The 27,307-nt window shown below is 37.3% G+C and overlaps 7 protein-coding genes and 1 long non-coding RNA gene across 20 annotated transcripts; 3 read left to right on the plus strand and 5 right to left on the minus strand.

Moving 5' to 3' along the window:
- Positions 1-801: 801 nt before the first annotated feature.
- On the minus strand, positions 802-3,000 carry LOC144478739 (transmembrane protein 17B). 6 transcript variants are annotated; one of them, XR_013495398.1, is made up of 5 exons: positions 2,867-2,999; positions 2,656-2,772; positions 1,168-1,199; positions 1,007-1,087; positions 802-940 (listed from the first exon to the last, which is right to left on the minus strand). XR_013495398.1 is itself a non-coding variant. In XM_078196936.1 (3 exons), the coding sequence occupies exons 1-3, from the start codon at positions 2,990-2,992 to the stop codon at positions 1,173-1,175; spliced, it is 264 nt and encodes an 87-aa protein (XP_078053062.1). In that variant the 5' UTR covers positions 2,993-3,000; the 3' UTR covers positions 1,054-1,172. The 6 variants fall into 6 exon arrangements, 2 of the variants coding, with proteins under 2 accessions (XP_078053062.1, XP_078053061.1); XR_013495399.1 differs by having other exon boundaries at positions 813-946; XR_013495396.1 differs by having other exon boundaries at positions 1,007-1,199.
- LOC144478737 (pleckstrin homology domain-containing family A member 8) lies at positions 1,018-2,520 on the plus strand. Of its 3 annotated transcripts, XM_078196932.1 has the most exons (6): positions 1,018-1,159; positions 1,268-1,365; positions 1,474-1,595; positions 1,697-1,847; positions 1,962-2,145; positions 2,381-2,520. In XM_078196932.1, exons 1-5 carry the CDS (start codon positions 1,018-1,020, stop codon positions 2,139-2,141), a joined length of 693 nt encoding a protein of 230 aa, XP_078053058.1. In that variant the 3' UTR covers positions 2,142-2,145; positions 2,381-2,520. The 3 variants fall into 3 exon arrangements, with proteins under 3 accessions (XP_078053058.1, XP_078053057.1, XP_078053059.1); XM_078196931.1 differs by lacking the exon at positions 2,381-2,520 and having other exon boundaries at positions 1,962-2,151; XM_078196933.1 differs by lacking the exon at positions 2,381-2,520 and having other exon boundaries at positions 1,268-1,323; positions 1,962-2,151.
- A 632-nt stretch (positions 3,001-3,632) lies between the features above and the next one.
- LOC144478736 (U11/U12 small nuclear ribonucleoprotein 48 kDa protein) lies at positions 3,633-5,599 on the minus strand. The gene is made up of 5 exons (XM_078196930.1): positions 5,220-5,599; positions 4,968-5,136; positions 4,819-4,881; positions 4,362-4,506; positions 3,633-4,293 (listed from the first exon to the last, which is right to left on the minus strand). The coding sequence occupies exons 1-5, from the start codon at positions 5,337-5,339 to the stop codon at positions 3,633-3,635; spliced, it is 1,158 nt and encodes a 385-aa protein (XP_078053056.1). The 5' UTR covers positions 5,340-5,599.
- Positions 5,600-5,857: 258 nt separating this feature from the next.
- Positions 5,858-11,780, plus strand: Row (relative of woc). Of its 2 annotated transcripts, XM_078196919.1 has the most exons (12): positions 5,858-6,262; positions 6,378-6,635; positions 6,730-6,911; positions 7,001-7,089; positions 7,177-7,234; positions 7,306-7,435; positions 7,503-7,621; positions 7,705-7,773; positions 7,849-7,909; positions 7,998-8,189; positions 8,361-8,531; positions 8,616-11,780. In XM_078196919.1, exons 3-12 carry the CDS (start codon positions 6,771-6,773, stop codon positions 11,210-11,212), a joined length of 3,627 nt encoding a protein of 1,208 aa, XP_078053045.1. In that variant the 5' UTR covers positions 5,858-6,262; positions 6,378-6,635; positions 6,730-6,770; the 3' UTR covers positions 11,213-11,780. The 2 variants fall into 2 exon arrangements, with proteins under 2 accessions (XP_078053045.1, XP_078053044.1); XM_078196918.1 differs by having other exon boundaries at positions 5,858-6,635.
- An 89-nt stretch (positions 11,781-11,869) lies between these two features.
- Oda (Ornithine decarboxylase antizyme) lies at positions 11,870-14,319 on the minus strand. Its single transcript, XM_078196934.1, is given in 5 exon segments — positions 11,870-13,375; positions 13,482-13,637; positions 13,734-13,983; positions 14,121-14,222; positions 14,224-14,319. Coding segments are annotated over 4 exon segments (564 nt in total). The 3' UTR covers positions 11,870-13,375; positions 13,482-13,521.
- Positions 14,320-16,541: 2,222 nt separating this feature from the next.
- Positions 16,542-18,709, minus strand: Mlc-c (Myosin light chain cytoplasmic). Of its 3 annotated transcripts, XM_078196939.1 has the most exons (5): positions 18,522-18,709; positions 18,379-18,447; positions 18,271-18,298; positions 17,201-17,506; positions 16,542-17,113 (listed from the first exon to the last, which is right to left on the minus strand). In XM_078196939.1, exons 2-5 carry the CDS (start codon positions 18,379-18,381, stop codon positions 17,007-17,009), a joined length of 444 nt encoding a protein of 147 aa, XP_078053065.1. In that variant the 5' UTR covers positions 18,382-18,447; positions 18,522-18,709; the 3' UTR covers positions 16,542-17,006. The 3 variants fall into 3 exon arrangements, with proteins under 3 accessions (XP_078053065.1, XP_078053064.1, XP_078053063.1); XM_078196938.1 differs by lacking the exon at positions 18,522-18,709 and having other exon boundaries at positions 18,379-18,496; XM_078196937.1 differs by lacking the exons at positions 18,271-18,298; positions 18,379-18,447; positions 18,522-18,709 and adding an exon at positions 17,644-18,233.
- Positions 18,710-19,152: 443 nt separating this feature from the next.
- LOC144478732 (WD repeat, SAM and U-box domain-containing protein 1) lies at positions 19,153-26,530 on the minus strand. 3 transcript variants are annotated; one of them, XM_078196922.1, is made up of 20 exons: positions 26,513-26,530; positions 25,853-25,886; positions 25,622-25,755; positions 25,034-25,162; positions 24,723-24,894; positions 24,307-24,452; positions 23,940-24,169; positions 23,570-23,808; positions 23,345-23,435; positions 23,134-23,243; positions 22,799-22,941; positions 22,481-22,685; positions 22,205-22,350; positions 21,831-22,042; positions 21,407-21,684; positions 21,143-21,233; positions 20,911-21,005; positions 20,635-20,796; positions 20,404-20,551; positions 19,153-20,238 (listed from the first exon to the last, which is right to left on the minus strand). In XM_078196922.1, exons 4-20 carry the CDS (start codon positions 25,150-25,152, stop codon positions 20,075-20,077), a joined length of 2,751 nt encoding a protein of 916 aa, XP_078053048.1. In that variant the 5' UTR covers positions 25,153-25,162; positions 25,622-25,755; positions 25,853-25,886; positions 26,513-26,530; the 3' UTR covers positions 19,153-20,074. The 3 variants fall into 3 exon arrangements, with proteins under 3 accessions (XP_078053048.1, XP_078053046.1, XP_078053047.1); XM_078196920.1 differs by lacking the exon at positions 26,513-26,530 and adding an exon at positions 26,258-26,398 and having other exon boundaries at positions 19,154-20,238; positions 25,622-25,886; XM_078196921.1 differs by lacking the exon at positions 26,513-26,530 and having other exon boundaries at positions 19,154-20,238; positions 25,849-26,011.
- On the plus strand, positions 25,384-27,217 carry LOC144478743 (uncharacterized). The gene is made up of 4 exons (XR_013495400.1): positions 25,384-25,505; positions 25,763-25,834; positions 25,964-26,470; positions 26,598-27,217. It is a non-coding gene; the product is annotated as an uncharacterized LOC144478743 (long non-coding RNA).
- Positions 27,218-27,307: the final 90 nt, after the last annotated feature.

The following is a 27,307-nucleotide window of genomic DNA, read 5'->3' on the forward strand; positions in this document are numbered from 1 at the left end:
GCGTTTCATCTTGTGTGGTTACGCGTGTATGGAACCGTAAGCGCGTGTGAGCGGCAGGAGCTACTTTGTACAACGTTGCAATGAATGCAAATGTGGTATTTTTTGTAAATATCATTTCACTAGCTAGCGTGACGCTGGACTAGCTCGGCACGACGATACGTTGGTACGCGTCGATCTACAATACACGATAGGTACATGTAACTTGTACACGTGCGCGATTATTTACGTAGATTCGGATACGCAAAAGAGAACGCTGAATTTGTAAAACATTTATTTGTTGCTAACGATTTGGAAAATGAGAGAATATTGCGAAATCCGTCGATACCAATACAATTGTTGTATCGAGCGCACGCGCAATATACATATACGTCGCCGGTTTAGGTACGACGTATCGAATCTTTAAACTCGAAAGTACTAGAAGAAGGCTTTGTCAGTGATAATAATCCTGTAGCCGTAGCAAACAGTACAAGCTAATTAATAAATGCGATAACTGGGTACCGTGATTAAACGCTGACTAGACGCTAGACGATAAAACACGGTTCCATTATAATATGTTTATGTCGAATCGCGTTAATCTGTACATTCGGTACATAGACACGTAGAACATGATACTATTACGATTGCCATCGTTATCATTACGATCGCCGTTACTATCGTTACGTTATCGTCTTCTTACGATACTCGGTATACGTGCACACACACACGTAATACTTACCCAGTCTCTATGGTGACGGACCTTTATCAAAATCCTAGATATCGTCATTTTTAATAATATCAATGTTCTCAATCGACACCGTTGTTCGAAACTGCGCGCGACGTGACGCGATCGGGGTAATCGTTGAGTAATCGGGATTCTGGCTAGGAACCAACATACGTTGCTGACATCATCGAATAGCCAAAAGAATAGGCAGCATCCCTCTTTTCTATTGTACACCTATACCTACAACTATACTCGTATCTATATACTTGAAATTCCATCGATACCTTACTCTCACTTGTTACTAACCACAATTAATCATGCTGTCTACCGTATCGAGTACAACCGGAACAACGGATGCGGTTGACAGTGAAATTAAAATATTGTTCCCTGAAATTGTTCAACAGAAGATAAACACTGTCGAATTTCTGGCTGCGGCACGTGGCGTTGCCAGAATAGTGGGTACGTACGATCCTTATTCGATGCAACAGAACTTCATAACCTGCACGAAAAGTCGCGACTCAGTTACGCTCGAACCATAACGGGTCGATCGATCGCTTAATGTTTCAGATAAACTTGGCAAAGTCTTTGCTCCCGTCAAATATGATATTCAAGGCAACATCGATGTAAGTTTTGGCAAACTTCTGCAAATTCGGAAGCAAACAAAAGTACGAAAGAGAAAAAGAATGATCTCTACTAGCACGTTTCACAACAAAGTACCATACCAACCGTAAGATGATCCGATTTCTCTGTAACTCCTTCCAATCTAATTGCAGAAGCTCGCAGCTCGGTACGCGACTAATACGGAGCAAAATGTAACCTTACAGGACATGATTCTATTTGAAAAAGCTACCGAAACCAAGTTAGTCGCTATGGATGCTCTATTATGGCTGACTAGGTACGCGCAATTCCACTTTGCATTTTCCGCGGAAAGAATACACGTCGCTTTGACGACGGAATCGATTCGATTTAAAGAAAATCTTAACGTGCCTATTCCAGAGGATTGCACATGATTTTACTATTTTTCGAAAAAATTGTCGAGGACGGTAAAACAGTTTCGCCGACAGAAGATTTGGTAGCGTTCCTTAAAACATCTTACAAAGAGGCTCTAGAACCGTACCACGGTTGGATGGCGCAACAGCTTTTCGATGTAAGTGCGCACTCAATATTATTCTCGAGACAATTTTTACTATGATTATCAAATATTATGGAAGTCGGTCAAAGGAAAGTCTAACTTTTTCGATTACTTTTATCCAAATATCAGATTCTTTCTCGCATGGTTCCCACACGCTTGCAACTTTTGCGTGCATTGAATACGACCGACAATGCCGACAAACACGATATTGTTCTAAGAGACATGGAAATTTACTTGACAAATCTGCGGAAAAATGTTTCGATCATTCAATTGTTTTATAAAACCCATAACCTTGGGAATACAAGATGAAAATGTGAGTTATTGCTATTAACATTATCCGATGTACTAGCGCAATCTACAAAAATACAGTTCATCGAGAATAAAAGTAAACAAAAAACAGAACAATGAAACAAAATTATCAGAAAGAATGCGCAATAGTAGCCTTTTTTGGCGACGTTTGGAATATCAAAATTTATTAATAAGATCTTCCATAATAAACTAATACTTGCTAGGTGCATTATACAGTTGCGCCAAATAAAATGTTCTAGCACGAAGCTCTGCCAAATTCTTCAAAGCGATTGCACCCATAACAATCTCAAGAAAAAGAAGACCGATCATAAAATAATGGACAAATATATTGTTATGTTCAAACAATGTTCTATGGTTGAAAACAAGGAACATTTCCAAAGGGAGTTGTATCAATAGTGAAATCAACCAACAAGCTGCCAATTCTGGAATCTAACAAACATTGTCTCTCTTGATGATTAACACATTGAGAACTAGACAATGCTTAAAATATAATTGCGGTTAACTGTGTAATTACCTTCCCACCAAGATTTCCAAGATATCCCAAATATAACTTCAAACTGTCAGACACCAATAGTATCGCAAATATTACCAGCAGTATCGCATTGCAAACATCCTTTACGTACTTACTGTACTGAAAAAGACAAACAGATATGACCAGATTAATCGACTGGATTCGCCGAAAAGTAAATTTCACTCTATGTATCATATGTAACAAATCAAATTACATTTACATTTAAATCCAAATTGTATGCAACAACTAGTAACCAAATCGGAAAGAACCAAAGGTTAATATACAAAACTATTTGAAAAGGCAAATTTGATTTTATTTTGTTTCTTGTTGTCCGTTCCATTCTATGTTTGCCAAGAGATCAATTTCTTTACCGATACATTTTCTTATTTTAAAACTGATTCTACAAACGTGTTCATTGCGTAACGTTTAGGCACATTACCCACAATCAGAATTTAATTCAAAGTATTAACTCGAAACGAATACCACCCTCCGAATTAAAACCAATCTTTGGTTAGGTGCTAAATCGAAACATATAGTTCGTAGCGTCAGAAACTTGAACGCTATCTACGGTTGAACGTTAAAACTACTAGCCACTTAATATGTACATACTATGCTGGGTAGTTCAAATCCAAGTATATTTACACGTAGATTGCGCTGTTTGACTCTTATTCATCAAATGACTTGTATACTTCATAACGTACAGTATAAAGTATATACAGTAAATAGTTATAAAGGATTGGGTTTTGGTCAGATTTTTCTATGTAAAAGAGTAAATTCTTCCGTTACGAATTTATGAGCTTAATCCAACATGAAGATACTAGTAGTTCTTGCAATGTTCACAACTGTTATTTACATGGGCATTTCTTCAAAACGACGTAAATGGCCAAGGTGAAAATGCGTAAACGCACACACAGAAATCATATTTGTGTAAGTAGCTTCTTCAAATTAATTAAGCCAAAAAGCGACAGCGACAACGGATACTAATGACTCTTTTTCGCATTTTTCAAATAATCACAGTTTTGCTTAAATAAGCCGTCGTTGCTATATCCACCGGATTTGTCATACTTTTTAACATCTCTCACGTAAGCCTTTTCAGAGAACTCTCGTCTATTTTTCTTGCTGTAATCGCGTTCTCTGGAACGAGAACGTTTATGTTTACGTTGCGTCTGTGGTTTTCGTGATTCTGTCGAGGTTCGCGATTCTGTTGTAGTTCGCAAATGCTTGTCTCGCCCGTGTCGATCTTTGGACGCAGATAGGTGCGATGGTTCAATACGATCGTTTCGGTGATTGTTACCTCCGTGATGATTCTGAGAATCCCTAAGAAAAAGTTGACGACAGTTGTAACGGTAATCTGTGGGAGACGACGAAGATGTGTTCTGCACGGTGTCATCCAGATGTTTCTTTGAACTTTCAGTTTTAACGAGATCTACAACTTTCGTTTCACAATTAATTTGTTGTTCTTGCGTGATGTGATCGGTGTACAACTCCATTTGTTGATCTATGATCTCTCTAAGGATTTCCATGTGAGACTTTTTATTGGTATGAACACCTCTGTGTTTAGCCCTACGTCGTTTTAAATTACGTTCTTGAACCAGTATCTCCAAAAACGATAACTGTTTGTTATCTTTATCTCTACAGACTCTGCAATAAATTATGAATTTATTCAACAGTTTCATTTTAATAGATGAACAAGAAATTCTTCAACTTACAATGCGTTGCTATCTGTAAAGTCATGCCCAACATCCACTTTAATTGTACGGGATACCACATATTCGTATAATACTTTCCTTTCATCGCGAGTAAAATCTGTGAAGATTCTATCAGATGTTCGTGGAATTAACCGATCACCCAAACCTATTATCAGTGTTAAGAATGTGGGTTTTCAATTGACTTATACATTATAAAGACAAATAAAATAAGGAAACATAAAATTGTACACTATTGCACATTAATTGTGAACATTAACACATATGTTTACACGTATATTACGTATACGCAGAGAGAGAAGGGAGAGAGAGAAAGAGAGAGAATAAAGAATAGAGAAAACATGAAAAAGGATATATGTATAGAGCTTGTGCCAACTATGACATTGATAACTGTCTGGAAAAAATTGAGCAATTTAAAATATTTAAGGATACATTTTAAGCTTTGTTTTTCTTTACTAACCAATGCTCATTGTAGGATCTTTTCTTCTAGCTTCTTCTATGATGCCATTTTGCAAAACTGCATCTATAATCAAAGGCTATTATGTTAGACTTGTTTCTGATATATGTTTAAAAGTTATTTTAAATGACCTCAGCAAGTACATTACTTACCCAATTTTATAGAGAAAGGAGAACATACATCTAAATTTGGTTCAGACAGTGGTACATGGCATTTATCATAGCCATCTTCTTTCCATTGACAATCTTCCAAGTGTTGATCCAACATTTCTTTTCCGATACGGTGAGACGAATTATATGGACATATTAGACGATTATCATTCTGAGGAAATATACGATTACAAATGTAGCATGTATTAGCAAAAGCTTCTAATTATACGCAACATAATACAAGTCAGCGCTTACATCAATTTCTATGCTCTCCAGCGTCCAATTTAAAGCGGACGTAATGTCCACGATTTCTTGGTGAATCTTTGTCGTGAAGTCATTTAAACTTCGGTATTGGATTTCGCGGTGATTTAACATACTATTTAACGTTGCCGCTTGTAACGTAAAATTGTGAGAAACAAAAATTATCTATAAAATTAACTAACCTAAAAATTACGCGAACACGTTTCCTTACGATGCGACGTTTTCACTTATCACTTTTCTCACTATCATACTCATACTACGGACCCAAAGAATGCAACTATTTGAGAGGGACTCGGATAAAAAATGGAAGGGACTTCTTCTTATATTCAAAGAAAATATGTGCGTACTATACGTACTGCGTTCATTGATTATTAATTTCTAACAATCGAATAAATAACCCATTCAATATCCGTACAGCGCCAATTGATGCAACGGCGAAGCACTCAAACTGTTAGTAAAAATTCGACTGTCGGTAATTTTGGCTAGCAGTTTGAGTATTTTGCCACTGCAGCAATTGGCGCTGTACAAACATCGAATGGAGCTTCATTTTTCCTCCTACAGAGACGCCACGTACGCAGAATTAAATTCGAAGCACAATTAAATTCCTATAAATTAATAGTCAATGAAGGCAGTATAAGACATACATATTTTCTTTGAGTAAAAGAAGAAGAGAAATATAACTTGATATGGTATAGTTTTCTATGCCCTAATTTTACCATAAGTACTTTTTAGGTGATCCTGTATTGTGTTTATGGCACGACTGTGTCGATTAATATAAACGTTCGTAGAGGAAATATTAAAGTTAGATTATAGTTGTGTCTTTTTGCCGAGTTTGTTGTGGCGGCGTCACCGACGCTACTATATGTACATAATATGCATGTACATAATATATGCGTATGCACATGCGTACGTACACATATACAGGGTGTCCATGAGTAATCAGTGGACACAGTTTGTATTGTTTCAACCGCACAATTATCACTGTTTGTAAACACTGCCCCGAATAGAGACAAGCAGAGCAGTGAAATACACGACAAGTAAATTGTATTAAATGGTTTATAAGTCGAACGAACTTTGAAGTCGATTAACATGAAAACGGAGCACCGGATGAAAAAATGTTATACCAAAATATTTTCTTTTTTTTTTATGTAGAATCACTCCCTGCCCGGTCGTACTATGATTTCCCAGACACCCTGTATGAAGTTTATTTCCGAGAGTTGCACGATTGTATGTAGTAGACGCGATGATTTCTACGTATATGTGATTCTATGTTCTATATTGTTTATGTGTGATTCTATGTGAGGAGAACGAGAAGCTGTAGCGTGTAGCAACTTGTGTTGTTGACAAAAGATTCTGTTTAGTTCGCAAAGTATGAATGAGCGTTGTTTCTGCGATTGAAAAGGAGAAAAGGTGTGTACAAAAATCTAGCATGCGGTAATAAAACTGTACTATACTGTATAATTGTCGGTTACATTTACATATGTATGTATGTTGTCTTTTTCAGAAGTTTTTATACGTATCTGGGAAATCAATTGCAATATAAAAATGCCGAAGACTCGATTAATTACACGTTCGGTAACAAACACCCGTCCATCTCATATGACTTTAAACTTGGAATGTACGGAAGAACCGCTCAGCGAAGCGCAATTAATGTTACGTTCAGAACTCAAGGAAAATCACGACAAAGTATGTGTCTCTTACTTTTCAATTCAAACTATATCTTTATTAGCACACATCGCTTAGACAATTTTTAATGCTTGTCAACTGCTCTTTAGGTTGTTACTACTTTAGACGAACTGATTAAAGATAACGGTGGTAAATTAATATGTCAGGCAGGCAACGTCAATGGTTATCAGTATACGGTGTAAGTATCAATTTTCATTTAGTTGCTTTATTTTTATAGTTGTTGTACCTCTAAAGAGTCAAATGATTTTTGTCTTTTATGTGTTAGGCCTCCAAGTTCGGCGCCAACAGTGGTTAAAAATAATTCCCAATCCATCGTCGGTGTAGTGAGTATAATAGAAAACGTATACAAAGCAATACAGTTATCGATACGTTGTTACATTGGTAGCATTTACAGAGTCAAAATAAGAATCAGCCACCTATTAAACTGAATGTATTGAATAATGCGAATGGTTCTCAGAGCAACATACAGTTAGTTGTGGACTCACGAATGGGAGTTATCCTTGGATCTGTAGCTCAACCTCAAGGTAATAACTTATTTCTCGTGTTATAACGTTGTGTTTAAATAACATTTACAAAGTCTGGATATTTTAGTAACATCTATGACAACTGCTCCAACGGTATCAATATCGGCACCACCAGCAACTCCTGCATCGACGTCCACGTCCATGACAACAACTTTGCCTACAATCACTCATTCTCAAACAGAAAATGTAAGGATAGAGAATAAAAATTGTTTCCTTTGGCATTGTACAATTGAACTATTCATATTTAAGAAATTACTGTCTTTTTCCAGTACAAGTACACTCGTTCCGGCCGTCGCACAAAAGTTCTTCAAACACAACAGCCTGACATAATAGAGGAAGTATGTTATTACTAATTATCATTTAATCTTACTGTTTTCTGGCCCCATTAATATTCTGACTCTGATTTTGTATAGCCTGTGTTAGTTTCTCGCGGGAGACAAAAAGTAGGGTGTTCAACGCACGTGGTTACACCGAGTAAGTTGCGCTAAACAATCAAATTATACGGTTATGCGTTATACTGTCATCGTCTACCGTTCGTAGAAATTTCATGTCTCATTTTCAGCTACTACAAGTCCACAGGGAGTTACAAATCTCAGAATAAAAACTGTAAACAAACAACAGATTACACCAGTTGTATCGTCAACCGTGACTACTATAAACGCCAATCCGGGTGCGTCGGCAAGATTATCATCCATGACCAAACCGACAGAACACACCAGCATCGGTGGAATATCGGTCGGAAATAAGAACGCAGGTCAGTGATTGAAACAACTTCGTATTTTGTATAGAATATAACATGTGGTAGTACTCTTGTCTATAGGCTACTTTCCATTACGTTCTCTATGCTTTTCTACGAATAGATCGTTAAGTAAGCATAAGAGCATAGGATCAGCCACTTAATGCCAGTAATTGAATTTCCATTCAGCTTGCGAGCAGATAGATGAGTCGAAGAAGAATCTTCCAGATGGTAGGGAAGTAACGTTCAATAAAATGAATGGCGGCAGGACATTTCCTTCGTTGGTTGTCATAGCAAGACCTAATCTGCGTACAAAAGATATTACGGCGCAAATAGCTCAAAAAGAAAGGTCGGAGTTAGGTATTTATCTAAATCCAGAAGTAATCCAATTATTATTAATTCGAGTTGTTTTGCTTCAAACAAGCTAATCTTTGTACTTTTTAGATATCAAAGTCAAAAGTGTACTCATGTTTTCTGCCACCAAGTTTGCAGAATGGCTGATACAGCAGGGTCTGGTCAAATCGGAACAATACTGTGCTCAGCATAGTAGCAGTTATCAAAAAACTAAATTAAAATTAGGAATGTACAGTGACCTAGGTACATTCCCGTATTCAGGAGGATACGTTTGGATTTCGAGTTGTTGCCCCGATCGCTACGTATCGGTTTTCTCCGGATCGATTTTTCAAGGAGCACCTTATACACCGACAGTTTTATTGAAGCTGATTTATCACTGGGCATGTCAAACAAACGTTCAAAATGTTGTTTCGTGGGTAAAAGTGACCAACGTATACGTGAAAAATTTTTACACTCATCTACGTAGCATCTGTACGGCTGCAGTTTGGGATAAAACTCATAAAATGGGAGGTAAAAATTCAGTAATACAGGTCGGTGTAATCAGTTTGGGTACAACGTCACAGGATGGAAACTTGAGGCAAGTCAAAGTCGAAGTACTCGGCGTGCTGGATTATGCTACTTTGGATTTGAGATTACGAGCGTGTGATCCGGTGCAAGATGGCGACAGATCCTACAAAAGACGATTCAATAACATCTTACATCCGTTAAAAGAATGGGTACACACAGATTCTAAGATCATGACAGACTTTACCGTTGACAAAAGCACCCTCGAAGAAATGGGTTTCAATTATGTCATGCAATCCGCCTTCTCTGAACAGAATCCTCGAAACGTTATGAGCAATTACCATATTATGGAATATCTGAGGAAAATTGTTCCACGAATGTTTCAAAATACTCTCAGTTTGCTCAGTAGACAAATGATACAGCAATTCTTGGATGAATTGGTGTGGAGAGAAATATACGGTTCGACTGCTGCTCGAGCATTCGACAATATTATCGCACATGTTGCCGAACAAACTAGGATCGACTTCAACGAGAACCTATTGGACCGTTTAGCTAAAATAGCTGCAAATCCTTTTCAAAATTGGTCATACTCAAACATCAGTCCGCCACCTTTGATACCTTTGACGGTCGCGAGCAAAGAAGACCTTCAAAGCGGTTGTGATATTTTAATACAATCGAATACCGTAGCGAACAATAACGTAAGTCAGAAATCGCAGCAACAACAACCGCCGTCATCGTCGTCGTCGTCATCGTCATCATCGTCCGAAACGTTGCCGTCTTTCATTCCAACGACTAGACCAGGACCGAAAAAAGGACGAAAACGAAATATTGCGATAGCGATGGCCACAACAACGGCGAACAGTTCAGAACCCGAGGCGAAAAAAGCCATGTATGACTCTAAAGTTACGACTAGCAAGGACAGAGATAAAGAAAGCAAAACCGATCAAATACAATTACAAGAGTTTTATTACGCTACCATGGAAGGAGACAGAAGTCTTTTATTAAAGGAGCACAAGTTCTCGCTGTACTTGAAATGTTTCTTATGTTCGAAGACGATGCGCACCAACACGGACGTGATGGAGCACACTATCAGTCATGTTCCACCTCAAGTGCCTGGACAGTCCGATTCACCCGTCTGTATATACTGTTGTACAGCTTTCTCTTCTCAACATCAAATGGTTACCCATGTTACAGAAGCGCACAGTAACTTTGGTCACTCGGACAGCGACATGGTTGTTTGCGCTATTTGCGAACAAAAGTTCGGGAACAGTGGACTCTTAATCAATCATTTGTCGTCGATGCATTATCCCTCGGAAATGCCATATCGGTGCGAGAGCTGCGGTTACCGGACTTCCAGTCATAAAGATGCTGTCGACCATTTTTACCGAGTTCACGAGAAAGGCGAAGGTTTACAGTGTCCTTATTGTTTGAAAGTGATACAGTTTGTCAACGAAGGTAGCCCCAGCATTACCAGCGTTCACGCTTTCCTACTGCATATGCAACGGCATGTTATCCGAAGGGAACAAGGACGAGGAAACAAGTGCTCTAGATGTTGTCTTTGGTTCAATCAAAAGAGCTCGTTAAAACTTCATCAGAAGCAACTGCACGATTACGTTTCAGGCTCCAAAGTCGTCCCATATTCTGGCGGCAACAACGGCATACTAATACCAAAACAACGGCCACAAAACAGACGATTTGATATCGATAGTCCGGTAATGGAATTACCCCAGGACGAAAAAATTAAGAAGTGGGTCTCAGTACCGATCACGGTCAATATTCATCACAACGCTGAACATTTGTCTTGCCAAGAGTGCGAGGAGGACGTAGATGAGCATAATCATTATCCTGGCGAGCAAAGATGTCAACAGTGTCGCTACATAACTTGTTGTTGGCGAGCATTCAAAGAACACCAACAGCAAATCCATAATGAACGTCCGATGACCAGTCTCGTGGTCCCTTCTCCTCTTATTAATATTCCATTGGAGAGAAGGATGCAATGTGCCTGCGGTTATGCGACCACCGATGGAAATCAGTTGGCCACACATTTGGTCAAATGTCGAAAAGTATCCGCCTTTCCGATCGAGGATGCTGCACCGTCCGGCATGCTGGATAGTTTAGGTTTAGTTCCAAAAGCTGTTTCCGAAGAAACAGTCGCTGATGGTAAAAGGACTAATTTGCGATAAAATCTGCGAATGATCCGACTAATGCAAAAACGTAAAAAGCTCCAAGCTATAGCAAACAATTGTCGTGTCATTAGACTTGGCTAATTAGACCATCTCTAAATAACGACCGGTTAAAGAAATGTACATCTAATCTAATTCAGTTGATAATTCCATTCATCAATTTCAATGCATCGTCTACTATACAATTCCTCTGTAAAAACAAAAGCATCGCGGAACAATGACACGTTCAATGTCACATACATAACTGGCATCAACATAATACAATGTAGAATAGAATACTGCGAGTAATAAAACAAAAGTATTACTACATTATATCGGTGGACAAACAATAAACACGCGTGCATCTGTTGTTACGTTTGTGTTTTCATTTCACGCAGATGTAATTGCAATATATTTACAATACAATTTTATTCCCATTCTAGAATTTGTTATATTGTACCGCCATCGTTGATTGCTTCATAACCTTGGCACCGATATCAGTCTTTTTTTCCGACACACTAATACCTTTGACATTACAATCCCCTGCACGTCTTGTAATATTATTTATTAAATCAAATGTTTTTTGCTATCCGCACATGTATCATTTGCCTCGATCCCTTTTCTTTTTGTATAGAATTAGAGGGAATTGGAGGACAGAATGACAAAATAAAGAAAAACTTAATTTTTTTAACGTTTATTTAGTATGTACGGTATTTTTTGTACGAATGATAATATGTAGCATACATGTACTTTTACATGGTCAAGTGTACGAATATATATATATATGCATATAAATATATATATACATATATGTATATTTATATATGTATATATATATTTATATAGAATACTAATTGAGAAAATAAGACGAAAAAAATAGTCGTTTAGTTGGAAAAATTCAGGCAAATTTAAAACTATTTGCATTAATACATAATAGTCCATCACTCTGTAATTAACATATCTATACCTCTAATAAGCTATTAACTCTTTATTATTATTATTATTGTTATCATTAATTTTTTTTACATTTTCTTTTTTTCTATTTTTTGCAATGATTTCTAGTATTATCTGTTATTAAGTCAACACTAAAGAACGTATTTATTAGCAAGAACTCTACAATGTTAATTGATTGGAGATTATCATTGATGTTCTCTCTTCATTGTATACATCGTCATCGGTGTCTTCGCTTATATCTAAAAACGTAAATACATATACAAGTGTACATATACATATAACGGAACCCAATAAACGTAATCGAATCAGTCTGGTGACCCACGAGAGTACCATCGTTTACGCGTGTACGACAAGGAAATTAAAGAACACGTAGCTCAGAAACCAGAATTATCGTACATATTTGATCGTATAACCGACTTGCGAAAACGTTTAGCAACCAAATTTTGTGCTGATCATGTGTAGTTACGTTTATATGTGTACAAGATATATTATCGATATTCATAGTAATAAATGTAAACGATTCAATGCTATAGAGTAATAGTAATAACGAAAAACGTACGATGACACCCAATTTGTTGCAATTAACATTGAGATTTATCGGTAATAAATTTCTCTTACAATTTGACGGTTCCTTGTCTCACACACGCGTAGGTATGTTTAACGTCGTTACCGTCAAGTTGTATCGCGTGGGAAGCCTCGTCAGCAGATTACGTGCTCCCAAGAAGGATTATTAACATTGTATTGCTAAGAGAATGAATCGACATTATGGTACGTTGTTCTATATAGTCCCAACTATCAGGCGCCGGCTCATTTTTATACAGTGTTTCTTTGTTCCACGCTCGTCGTACGTACACATTTATTAGGTCGTCCTAGAAACTTGTGCCGTTCTCTGCCGTGCAATTTCCCTAACCATTAAACTTTTGCGTGTTGGAAAGAGGAACTTGTTTCGCATATATCTCTCTCTCTCTCTCTCTCTCTCCCTCTTATGTGTATGTGCACATTATGTCTTAAATAAACGGGTGTTCGAAATTATCTATTTCAAAGGAACAGATGAAACGGCACAAATTTTTCGGATGCCCACTTCTCTTAAATTTAACGCAAAAATGTCTTAAAATATCAGAGCTATATTAAAAGAAAAACCGATTATGCCGGATGTTTTTTGGTAGATGATGATACATCAATGTGTTCCATTAAACAGAAATTATAGGTCTGTTATTAGTGTGTCGATACCTGCAATGACAAAAAAAAAAAGAAAATTAGAGGAAAAAATTAATTTTGAATAATGAGAACAACGAAATAAAATACGAAATAAAACTTCTCGCGGAACTGTACTTACGCGTTAAATTTGAGAGAGAAGCCAAACAACTGCTGGTCAATTATTCGATGGTATAGAGCATGTACAGATTGCCGGCATCACTACCCGGTGGTACTAAGGCGTGAGTGGGCGGTAGAACAGTAAAGCCCAAAAACATGAAGGTTCGAACCAGCATTGCTAAGTTATGACAACAAGGCATTTTAGACGAGAGGATGTTTTGTTGTTCGACATAATCGTTTTCGTTGATATGAAATAACGGTAGTTGACAAGTACCTCGATCCGCTCGGTCTTTACGCAGACATACGATGAAATTGGTGCATCGCAATGTTTCTTCGGCATATTCCAAAAGAGAGACGAAACCTTCTTTTGAACCCTCCGGTAAAAGACAGCTTGAAACGCGAATATAAAGACAACGACGCCATACGACAGTTTCCCACTCGACGGATGTACTCTCGGTCAAGTGTAACGTGAAGGTCAAACGCAAAGATTCACTATTTCGCACGGCTTTTAATAATTCATCCTCCTAAAAACAATATTTAAGAACATTCAACGATATTCAATGAGAACAGTAAGATGGAAGCTAACTCGATCATACGCTGCATATTTGTTTCTACCTACAACATAAAGAAATGGCAGTTCCTCATTTCACACAATACTTACTTGTACAATGTGGGAGCTCACAGAGAGCTGACTCTGCTTGATCCCCACGCCGCGGCTCTCTGTGTTGACTGTAGATACAGACAATGCGGCATGGGGCACATCAGGACCACCACAGAGGCCCTACACCCAGCGTTATACAGTAATGTTGTTGCAGTGTGCAACCTTCTTCTAAACTTTCCTCCATACACTTAGTAGACATTTCACTGAAATTAACCAATATGTGATCAATTCAATATACAATAAATTCTTATTTTGCCAAAATGGCTACATATAATATAGTATAAAAACGATGAAAACTCCATATAAAATATCTATCTAAAATGTAAAGGTTCACCAACTGTTATAATTTGCAATTTTTCTCAACATAAAAATTTCTCAAGAAAAATATTTAATGTTAATACGCGACCTTATTATCTTATGATCTACAACTCTAGAACTTCTACATCTCTTTTGCATCCAACAAAATGGAATTTTTCTGATCGGTTGACTAATATACGAGATAAGATTACACGTGTTTCTAGATAAAGCAATGTTTGGATTATATTGTGTTTGTGATTTTTTCTTTTATGTTTGCGTAATATAGCAATCATATATATCTATGTGTAACGTGAAACAATACATACGTGTACGTATATGTCGCGTATGTATCTATGTACAGCAACCTATCCTAATTGCACGTTGAGATTTAACGTTTAGAATAAATATTGTGTAAAATGAAATTCACATTTTCTTTTCGCATAAACTTTTCTCGGATACGAACTCACATTATTTCTACATCGTTCGATTTAGAAGCGTGTGTCGATATACAATACGTATGACGGAACAGCTGACGGTAATCTACACACAGTAACGTAGGTTGTGTGTGTGTGTGTGTGTGTGTATGTTGTGTTGTACATATCATACTCTACGTTAGACGAATCATATTCACGTGGCAACTAGTGGCGATACAAGCGCGCGCGCGCGCAGCACCACACGTACACCCTATAAATCCAAAATCTAATGATGGAACATTACTACTCCCACGCCTTATATATGCATGATATACACACATCAAAATATATATATATATATATATATATATATATATATATATATATATATATATATATATATACATATATATTATATCATTGAAAGTATTCATTTCGAAATATATGGAATTCCTTTCACTACCCATTTTCAGAATTGAAGAATGTAATCGTGTTACCATAATGTGTCACTCGTTGACACCCTACTCATGCATATTATTCGAAAATTGATGCGATGTGCTTAACAAAATGGCCCATTTTCAAAATAGACGCGGACGTTCGTTATATCGATCGCATAATTCCTCTAGTATGTAGAAAATGCGAAGAAACAATACGCGTTCTAATAAATATTGTGCAAGATGGCGGTAACGGAGTCAAGTTAAAAATGGCGCAGTAGTCGTACAGCACTTACCAATTGCTGGATATTAGACTTGGCATTATAAAGCCCTTTTTACTACTTTCACAATTACTTAATGGTAGACTCGAGTTAATACTCATACTTCTTCCTTCGTAAAATTTTGACGGCCGTAAAATTCCCTCTTTCTTAAGACCACAATGTTCGCTGGACGAACGATTGTTGCGCGATAAGAATTATCGAAGAATATCACCACACGTAAGCAACTGTCTTACCCGACGTCCGAAAGGGTACTGAAGCTGGCTGCACATCGAGTATCACTCTCGAATTTAACACGTTCCGTTTCGTCTCGTATCGATTCGATTCGATTCGATACGACGCCAAAATCGTTCATATTCTAAATCGATTTATTCTATTTTATATGTATACAGTAATGGGTCCTACTCCTGAAAATTTGTTGTGCTCCATAATCTAGCTCGTACATCCCCTCTTGTTTTATTAAGAAAATTTCTATGTTAACGTTCGCTAACGGATCGAGCTACGGCCTGAAAGTATGCACGATTTTACTATACGCATTATTATATGTAGATATTTGAAACTTCTTTAACGAAAGCAAAGTTACCTGTACGATCTCTTCTGAATCGGTTTTGTAAATTGTAAATGAACAATTATCGACCTCGTTGTTTTTAATTATATTTATTCATCAACAATACGTATAAGCAACGCTGAACATAATAATTTCTGAGTTGAACAAACAACGCCCAATTTTGATAGCACAAAAATGCAAATTGTTAAAAGACAATGTATGTAAGATCTTTTTACAGATATATATATATATATATATATGTAAATCATTATAGTTATAAATTCGAGTTAATCATTAGAAGATGACAAGTTGGAATCAGATGAATACATTGACACATTGGATTAAAGAATCACAAATTTCCATTCAAGTGTTAACAATTATGACAAATATAAATATTTAGTTTTTGTTATTTTTATGTTTTGTAGAAGGAGATAATGCAATTCCACATTAAATTTCTATTTTAGAAAATTTTATTTCATTCGATGTGTTGCAGTTTTTAATTTAGAACAATGTTAATTGTTTGGACAGAAAATAATATGATTGCATTATACTTGAAAGGAGGTAATATCTGCAACAAAACTGTACATGGTTTTCAATAAAATCATTTGTATACCGTTCAAAAACATACAACTGAATTAATAGGACAGCATATGGAATGTATTGAATAACATCAACAATTCGTAAAGCCAAATTGCGGGCTTTTCTCCATTCCAATTTCGGTTCACTGATTCTAAACAAGCGTTTATCTATTTGAACGCCGTAGTCTGTATTGAAAATATCCGCAATCACACTTTTCTGTACAAAATATTTCGACGATCGACATAGTACAATGAGAAAACATTGTTAAAAAATGTTGCAATTAACAAAATTCTTTGTAAAGCAATGAATGAGTTATTACTGTTTTGGGGAATAAACATTCAACCACACATCACTTGACGAACAAAATCTTCATAATTAATATTACCCTGCGAATCTTCATGGCCAGCTAATAACGTTTCGACCTCCTCGTCGCTAAGCTTCTCGCCTAAAATAACGTGCGGATAACGTTAATTACGTTAAAAATCAATGTCACTGATTACTAGCTAAAGGGAAAATGGTTTATTTTAAATACCCAGTGTTGTTAGCAGATGTCTCAGTTCGGCAGAAGATATAAAGCCATTTCCATCTTTGTCAAAATGACGTAGACCCTCTATAAAGTCATCAGCTGTGTCCGATGTACGAGATTTGCTTATAGCTTGATAAATGGGTAGAAACACTTCGAAACTAATACGTTCATCTGGTTTATGTTGATGGGTGAACTTCTTTACATCCGATTCAGTTGGATTTTGTCCAAGAGCTCTCAAAGCATCTCCAATTTGAGCTACATGAATTTTTCCATCTCCTCGACTATCAAAAAGCTGGAATGCCTCCTGAAATTCTACAATGGTACAGGAAACTCTTATTTACTACAGATAGTGAATAATTAACTTGACCTACTGGTAGATACACGCAAGAAAAATTTTTGACAGATTGGGACGCACTAATTTCTAATAGTTTATGTACAGCAATATTTACCCTCCAAGGATGACATCATTCTATTAGTAAGCTCTTGATAACTACAACCATACATCTTGCACCTTGTAACTTTGACGTTTAACAGAATTACAGAGCCTTAGCAAATTGTTGAAAATAATAGGATAGAAACTTGAATGATTCTCCTTAGAACACTCGCGTATTTTATTATATACGAACTTAATATAATATTACCGCGAAAAATGGTAAATAAACATCGGCCACGAACGCAATATGTTACGGTACCCCACCTCACTTGTTCGAATATAAACCGAATTAAAGATAATTTAGGACAGCAAACAAGTAGTAACCGTACTCAATTTATGTTGACGCAAATAATACGGAGGCACAGTATTAAAAGAAATCATTTACAAATCCGACATAAAATCGTATGAACCAACCAACGTAACGATATTGATGCTATTCGCTTTCTGCGATCCTTTCTTCTTTTCTGTTACTATTCCTTGAAGTACCTAACCATAAAAGGTAATGACCGACACGCAACTTAGTGACACCAGGGTGTGGGTCTAATAAGGTAACGATATTCTTGACCTGAATTAAACACTGGGGAAAAAACTGTCTGCCCCTCCTTGATCTTTGCTCTTCAAGAACCGATTTGCGTTCACTTACCTGCAAGTTGATCCTCTGAGTATGATGCCTGTAAACGAAATGTCACTACGATTTAGAATCTTCTAACACTCTGTTTTGTACAAGAACCAGATGCAAATGTAAACTTACCATCCTGATTGCTATCACGCTATCAAACACGTACTAAAACACGCGCGACGATCTATCCAATCCTTCTATCTTGAACACATATAACGTATATACGTACGTGTTTATATACGATGTATATATGTATGTACCTTGCGTATACGTACAAAGTTGTATGCCTCAATGCCTCTTGTCCTCTGTACACTGTATGCATACATTGCCTACATACATGTAGGTGTATGTACGTATGTGTTTCGTACGCAGATACAAACGAAGGAGGTGGAGACGGTGATTGGTGACAAGAGTTTCGTTTGATTCTCCTACGAAGATTTTAAACGTTTCTCTAAGGAATTGTCTCGCATTTGCCTTTGCATATATCTGGGGAAGTACATATATGAATCATTTCCGCTATCACCAAGATGATACACATAAACGCGTATATATACATATGTACATAAATTCGTAGCACGGCTTACGCATTTCTTTGGAATGCACATTGAATGGACTACCATTTTTTTAGGTGTATTTTTTTCATGTGTCAATCCAAGATTAAGTCTGTTTTAGATTACAATTCGAAAAACTATGAGAAGGAAACATCGACGATATTGCAAAAAAATAAATCTAGGTGTAGTACCTAAAAATTTCGTCTATGTACGCGCCCAATGAATTTATAACTTCCAAAACATGTCTTATTATAAATGAGATATACAGAATACTCTATTCGCACTAAGAAGATTAAATTTTTGAATTATCGACGGACACGGCACAGGAATGATAATGGATTATGTATATGTTAAATACGAGTAAGTCTCTGGTTTACAATTTCATACTGTATATTATACTGTATAAATTAAGTATATATAATATTGGAACTTTTACAATATTGTTTACCATAAATATTATGATGTCTCGTATTGATTTGAAAATGCTGAGTGAAAAACAGAGTGAAATTCTCCTCAATCGTACTTCAATTTGTAAACAAAAATGACACGATTGCACGATCCTTACAGCTTGGCTTTTACAGTCGCCGATTGTCAACAATTATCAAAAAGGAGTCGTAAAGTTCGAGGAATGGTATATAACTCTTCTTTCCAAAATTTCCGTTTTTGTCTATAAGCTGAAGGACAATTCGAGAGAATTTACTGTACTTGTACAGGTAATGAACTGTTTTACAATTTCATAAAACGTTCTATTATTGGAAATAATGCCATCCGTTCTCTACCGCAAGTATATATATATCCAATACACATAGTTACGTATGTATATCGTATACTATAGTGTATCAAATTATCGTTTATGAAAAATATGTACGTTTAATAGGTTTATGGAACAAAAATGCATACAATTAATCGATTGAAAGAATTTCGATAAATATGTTTCAAATAGAAATGCTTAAAGTTGAAAAAATATGTTCAAGGAAATTTTGTGCGTATATTTGTGTAACATTGTTGGTCCTTTTTCACCGAATCACGTGTGCATAGTGCATACGTTAAAATTTACTCGAATACCTGAATCAAATATTCTCCTGTGCATTCGATAACGAATTCAAGTGCAAACTTGAAGTGCTCGAAGAAGGTATCGAAAGAAGCGTATATGCGCGCATATTAAATGGCAATAAAAGAGAATGATTATCATCGAAATCATTGCAATCTTGTAAGATTCATAAAGATTTGAGTGCTCTAATACGCAATCTGTAAACTACAAAACACGGCTTTGTTGCTTAAGTTTCTGGTCGTTTGCCGTGAAGAAAAGTATATATCATATTTCTAAGTTCAACGTTCAGTACGAACGAAGTGTCTTGAAGAGATTTGTTAGTCATAGGACTTGTATATTTTCCGCATAAGAACCATTCGTTTATCGCTGCTCTCTCATACGTGAACCCATCTGAGAACAGATGAAAATAATTCCGTTATTCAGATATTAGACGATATGTACAACTAATCGATGTGCATACTGTCTGATGTAATACAAGTATGTACGCATAGAGAGAACAATTTTAAGAGAAAATATAAATTTTCAGAGAAAATATTACAGATATTTTGCTCTTACCGGAGCATCGAACAGGTTCCTTCATTATCTCATGCGTGATGGGACATAAAAATTCATGAGGTATTTCAACATCGTCTATGGAGGCTTCTACAACATTGCTGTCCTCGCGTTTCAACCAATACAACTGAGTTTTAAACACGTCGGTCATCTTAAAAGATAAATGTGTAAAATACATTTGACTAATGTAAAATTTACATATATCATAGTAAATCTTGGCCCTTCTCGTCGTACTTGTTCGTCCTGTTCGATTTGTAGGATTTGCGTTAATTGGTCGTCCGACGCGGCAAGCAATCGACGGCCAGTCAGAGACGATACACGAGCTCTCTTCGCCAATGCTGACAGTCCTACTTCGTGTAACCATCTCAAAGTGTCTTCAACCCTCCAGTCTGCGACCTGACGCATTACAAGTTTTACAGTATTAACAATCTTTATATTTCGAACAATTGTTGTTGTTTCAGACAAGCACGGTTGTCGTCAGAAACGTCCGAGTACATTCTACGGTTCTACCTGTTTCTTGTTCCTCTTTAAATTATCGATCAAGATATTTTGCGAAATCAATTGCTGAGGCATTTTCCAGATTAGGATGGTTTTATCCAATCCACCTGTTCATATAAAAGATCTAGTTAGCGGTACTATCGAAATGAAGAGAAACTGATACGCATCGAGGAGTACACGCGTGAACGCTTAACGAATATCAATCTAAAACAAGTCTAAACATGTAGTACGTATGCATATTGACCTGTAATGAAAAGCGACATGTTCTCGGAAAAAGCGCAAGAGGTTACAAGGCTTTCGTGTTCTTCTAGCACGTACAAGCAATCCCCAGAGTACTAAAATCACAGTGCAATCGCAACAAAAGTGTTTGATAGTATAGGGTTTAGAGTATGCTCAGTGACTCCGATTGATATTCGGACTCGTTTTGAAATGCTACAACGTTTTGTGTCTGAGTATTAATCAGAGTCCCTGTATGTGCGATGGATGTTTAAAAACCAATTACACTCACTACACTCCAAATACGAGCTGTTCTATCTGTTGCTACACTTCCCAGCATTTCACCTTGAATCGGGGAGAACTGAACGCACGTTACGTTACCGCCATGACCAGTCAAAATCTTTTTCAGTTTAAACTGCCCCTCGGAATCGTTGCCCCCGGTACTACCGCTTCCTATTGTTATCACCTCGCTGTCTTTTGGCGTTGTAATTAGCCACAATTTCACCAACGAATCGTTACCGCTTGTTGCTAATAAATAAGCTTGCCTACCATCGTCCGCCAGTCTTCTGCCTGTTTTTCAAAGTAACGTACCCACAACATGCTTGTATGTACATGTATAATGTATGATAAATGGTAAGTGGTCAGAGTGATCAGTGGTAACGATAACGCGTGATAGTTGCGCCACATTTTGGTTGTTTAGATATCTATTCGCTTACCGGTAAAGTTTACATTGCATGTTGGACTAAAATCGCAACCTTGAACGCCCAAGTCGTGCGCTTCCTCGCAGATCATCAAGGCAGCGTTACCATTCTTGTCGTCCATAGTATCAAACAATCTCCACGTTCCTTCGTTACAAGCCGTAATCAAATAACGAGAATCGTGCGTAAATGCGATAGCGTTCACTGCATCGGAATGACCTCTGAAAATACTGTATATAATTTCGTTAAATAATTGATTTCTATCGTTTTCCTTTTCTAATGAAATAATGTACTATTAATTACACTGCACTGTTTCCCTGGGCATTTGATGTAAGCCCGGGGGAACATGCTTTGATTAATAAACTAATTCTTATACTATATGACTGAAGTACCGAAGTTCCACCATATCATTCACATCCCATAGCGTTGCTCTTTCGTCGTCTCCAGCTGTAGCAAATTTCGTACCGTCCGGCGACCATCGACAAACGCGAACACCGTAACCCGAGTTTACGAAAGAAGATTTTGCTTGGCAGCCATTCTACGGCGGCATCCGTAGTATTCGAGAATAAAAAAACGTACAGAAAAATTTATAGAACCGTACATATGTACCATAAATGTATATACGCTTATGTACACGTATGTAAGTATAGGCATACGCTGATTATTACCTCGGTGTTCCAGATGACAGCGGTACCGTCTAAAGAACAAGAAGCGAGCATGGTACCGCAGGGACTGAATTCCACGTGATTTATACTGTATTTGTGACCATCTAGTGGACTATAAGATTTCTCCTGGCATTTAATAACAGCATCTCCGTCACAATCTTCCGTCTCGTCGTCGGTTTCGATGCTCCACACGCGCACCAACTTATCTCTACGTTCGAACGATTAGAAAGATTAAAAGATCGGGTTCGCGTGCCCAACTAGAAAGAAGCATGTTCTGGAATTGAAAATCCCATATACGACGATAACTGCATTTCGACTAACCCCGATCCGGATGCAATTAAACGATTGCCATAACAAGCTACGCTGTTTATCACGCCACTGTGGTCCTCTAGTCTTTGCAATAGTTGTATCTCGTTGACCGATGTCTCTGCATTTTTCATCACATCATGTTCGTGCATCGTATCCTACGAAACAAAAGTTCTATATTTTGTGTACAGGATGTCAAAACATGTTTTGTCGTGACTAGGGTGGGTAAATTCTACATTCTCGTATCGGTGAATCGCATCTGTCGAAAAAAGTTAAAAAAAAAGTAAAAAAATTTTTTTAAGAATATTCGTCATGATATTTGTGTTATCGTGTTTATAAACCGTCTCTACCTTGTGGTCCATTGTCGTCAACGCTGTAGACCCGAAGCTTCGTGAAAGTTCCGAATCCAGAGTCAAACCACCTGTTAGATCCCAAACGATCACCGACTTGTCGTTGGAACCTGAAGTATGCATAGATATCAGTCTAAGAATGTTGGTGAGAAGAAACAGAAACGTGTCTCCACATTTCTTTCTAATATGCCAACTGTTCTGCTAATACTACCGGTTGCTAATAAATGTCCGTCCCTCGAAAATGCGCAGCATGCCACGTATCTATTGTGCCCCGACAATATCGCCGTTACTTTGCCCGTGCTCTGAAATCCCAAATTCGATTAATCGTCGAGCAGTAGTTCTGCTTTTGTTTCCCGTTTGTTGTTGTTACAGGAGCTAAAAACTAAAAATTAACTAAAAAGAAATGTAGAAAAAAAATTGAAATTTAAACACCTACCGTTTCCCAAATTACCGCAGTTTTGTCAAGACCACTACTGACCACGTATAATCCATTCGAGTTGAACCGGACGCAAGTCACGGCACTACTATGCTTTTCCATGATTCTACAGATAGTTATTTTGGCAGTGAACATTTGAGTTTGTCCTTTTGCTCGTATCACCGTTACCTCCCATAGTTTTACGCAATGGTCGTTACCACATGTGACCAAATGATACAGCTTTGTGAATGGTTCACTGCCTACAAACAACATAATGTGCCAATGTACGGATACCGTTTTCAAAACACAATTCCGACGATCGATACCAGAAAGTTGGATAAGTGTATAGATTAAATTGATTAGAAAAAGACATATCGTGTCGTTTACGTACTTGTAACTTCTTGAAAAGTCGAAAAATCGCAAGAAACGACACCTAAATCATGAGCATCGTCTATCCAGGCAAACGCGGTAATTGCTTGTTTATCAGACATGCAGGACGAGTCGATAATATCGGCAGTGGAAAATAATTTTAAGACCCCAAAGGTGCAACTTGTAATCAACCAACTCGAGTCCGGCGAAAAGCATACGCTCTGTATAGCACCGTCATGCTTTTGGAAACATCTATACAGTACAGTATGTGAACATAGGTATCGCTTCGTTTTTAATGGCATGCACGCGCGCGCGCGCATACATATGTACGAATATTAAAAAAATTATATAGAAAAATTACACCAAAAGACCATGACATTGCTTTTTACTTGATCAAATTGCGTCGAATCAAATCCCAAAGACAGACTTGTCCATTATCTCCGGCAGTTGCAAGTAGCATAGAGTCTGACGAAAATCTACAGACTCTAACAGCTTCGCCGCCCACTTGGACCATGGTGTGAATTTTCAGTCCAGTCTAAGAAGAGAGGCGGTAAGCATATGTAGACGTGTACGCGTACTTTATTGTATATACGAACACCCGCACGCCAATATGTATTAATGCATGCCTGTACGTATATACATGTATATGAATGCATATACGTGTAGCTATACATCCAACGCGTATACATACATGTACATTCGTTTATGTATACACATGAGTGTGTACAAATTATATGACAATTTGTGACGAGCATTCAAATCGACGTCGAGTGTTTAGACCGTAAACGATAAGAGTAAAACATACCCGCAAGTTCCACAATAACGTTGTTCCGTCTATACTAGCCGATGCCAACATTGTCGATCGGGGGCTTACTTTTACCGACGTAATGCCATATTTGTGACCTATTAACGGTGAAAAACATGCTTCGACGTATCCACTGCACGCTCTCCATTGCCATACTCGAATGCGTTTATCCCTAACAAAATGGGAGTAATAAATGGTAGTTAGTCAATAGATATAGTACGTACAATACATATACCTCAATCAATGGGCCGCGAAAATATTTGACAAACTATGATAGTTTCTTTGTTTCTTGATATTGTTCATTCGCTTACCCTGATCCGGTCACCAATACACAATCGCTGGCGAAATCAACAGTCGTCACGTCGCTCGTATGAATCGCTAAGGTTTGCAGAGCTTGCACATCACCTACATTGACGGCGGCACCGCTCATATTACTAGTACTGAAAATAACAAGTGTATAATTTTCCCTCATTCATCTTCCCTTTTTTTTTCTTTCCTAAAACAACGTCTTTGAACAACTCTACGGTTCACACATTCTTCTATTACGAATCATGCATTGATCATTTTTCAAGTAAACCGATCGATGCGCGTTGCGAAGAAATACGCCGCATCAGGAAATGTACGTGGGTGAAGTAAAACGCGAAAACGTTGTGACCTTGACATTGATTACCGTGACCGTTCCGTAAACGTGGCTCTATTGTATACGATATTCAAGAGGTGTACACGTTTGATCGAGCCGGGGGCATTGAAATTAATACTTGCGTGCAGCGAGTGACTCACATGGTTGGTTTAGAATTTAAATTTCATTTATTTCTTTCGAACAAAAAATAAAAGAAAAAATCCAACTTTCACACAGCCATAGCAAGTCTAAAAATTATTAAGAAATAAGCGATACATACCTAGTAACGTCTTCTACGTTGAAAAGTTGTTTCTCTGCTTTTCTTTCTTTCTTTCTTCTCTCTTCTTCTTCTTCCAATATCGTCGAATTCGATCGAGAACAATGTAATCTTTGTACGTTCCGTTTATTTATTCCCTGACAGGTTGAAACACTTATCTACATAAAATACTGCCGAGAACGAACGGTGCGCGAAGGATGAAGGATAGTAAAACATGTATGTATACGCACTCACGTTATAAATACAAACGCAGGTGTAGCAAACGTCACTGCAAATTCAGAAAATTCCACTTAATATCGCGTGGGATACAATATAAAACAAAATATATATTATATATTTTTGTAGTTAACGATATCGTGGAAACTTGTACGAGCAGAGGATTCGACAGTGTTACTAACTAATGCCGAATCGACGTTATGACACTAACACAAAGACTGCGAATTCCTAACTCCGTGGTTAAACGCATGTCTCTTTAGCCGGTAAAAATCGATACAACAAGAATAGAATCAGTTTTAACAGAATAAGTATACCTGTTTAGCGATCAATTACACGGGACACATTATTTCTAAGCTACATATACTGTTTGCAATTAAATAGAAAACTGAAACATGTTCAACTAAATTTCGAAAAACAGCATACTTGCAAACAACTAGCAACTTTTCGTCGTAGATGGTTGACCGGTTTTTCCATCAATAATGGATCGCAAACTGGACATTTGTCACTTGACATTTTCAAACAATTTCAGGTATCTGTCGCTCAGTACTTTTCATTCTTAATGCCATTCATCAAAAACAACTGGAAACGATCACACCGAATGTACGAACTTCGGTCTATACTTGTACAGCATTATATGTATGTATACTGCATATGTAAACGAATGTAACATGCGCATACCTTGCAACACCTGACAACTTGCAACAGCACCACGTCGCGCAGTAAGCTCGCCAGATCGATGGAAATTAAATAACATCGTTTTCAGGTTATGCTTGAACACAAATTGGAAATTGAATTTATAGAAACTGCCGAAACAGTTGTCTCTTATCTCTCAAGTAAAAAAAGGTTGATCGTGATTCAACAAAGATTAGTCATTCAACGGTAGACAAAAAATTGTAATGGTCGTTTTCGAATTATACACGTAGATAGGTGTGCAACGCCCACATTATGCATGCGAGGGAGTAACGGCGACGATTCTATCAAGCCATATTGTATCAAGACACCAACGATCGTGTTGCGATTTCCGATATTTAATAAACGAAACACGAGTGACAGAATACTAGTATATACATATCGGAATTTTCGATGCGCGTAAGTCTGAAATTTTTAATTTACAAGAAGCCTCTTCGGCCGTTGTACAGCGCCAATCGATCAGTGAGAAACCATTGAAACTGTTGGTCAAACCCGACTGTTGATCACTCGTGTCTAGCAGTTTCAATCTTTTACCACTTACTAGTTGGCGCTATTCATACAAACATTGAAACAAGCTTCTCGATTTCGACACAAGAGGCACGCATATTATCCCAACTTGTAACAATTGTGTGGTACATGTTATAAAAGCGGTAAGAATCATCTGTCTTTGATATTTGCAATAATAAACGAACATTCTTTGCATAACGTAGATGCGATATATTTTCCTCAACGTCTCTGTAGCCAGAAAAAACTTTGATCACATAGTAATTTTGAGGTTAATAC

This window comes from Augochlora pura, chromosome 3, assembly GCF_028453695.1.
Source record: "Augochlora pura isolate Apur16 chromosome 3, APUR_v2.2.1, whole genome shotgun sequence".
Classification (NCBI taxonomy): domain Eukaryota; kingdom Metazoa; phylum Arthropoda; class Insecta; order Hymenoptera; family Halictidae; genus Augochlora; species Augochlora pura.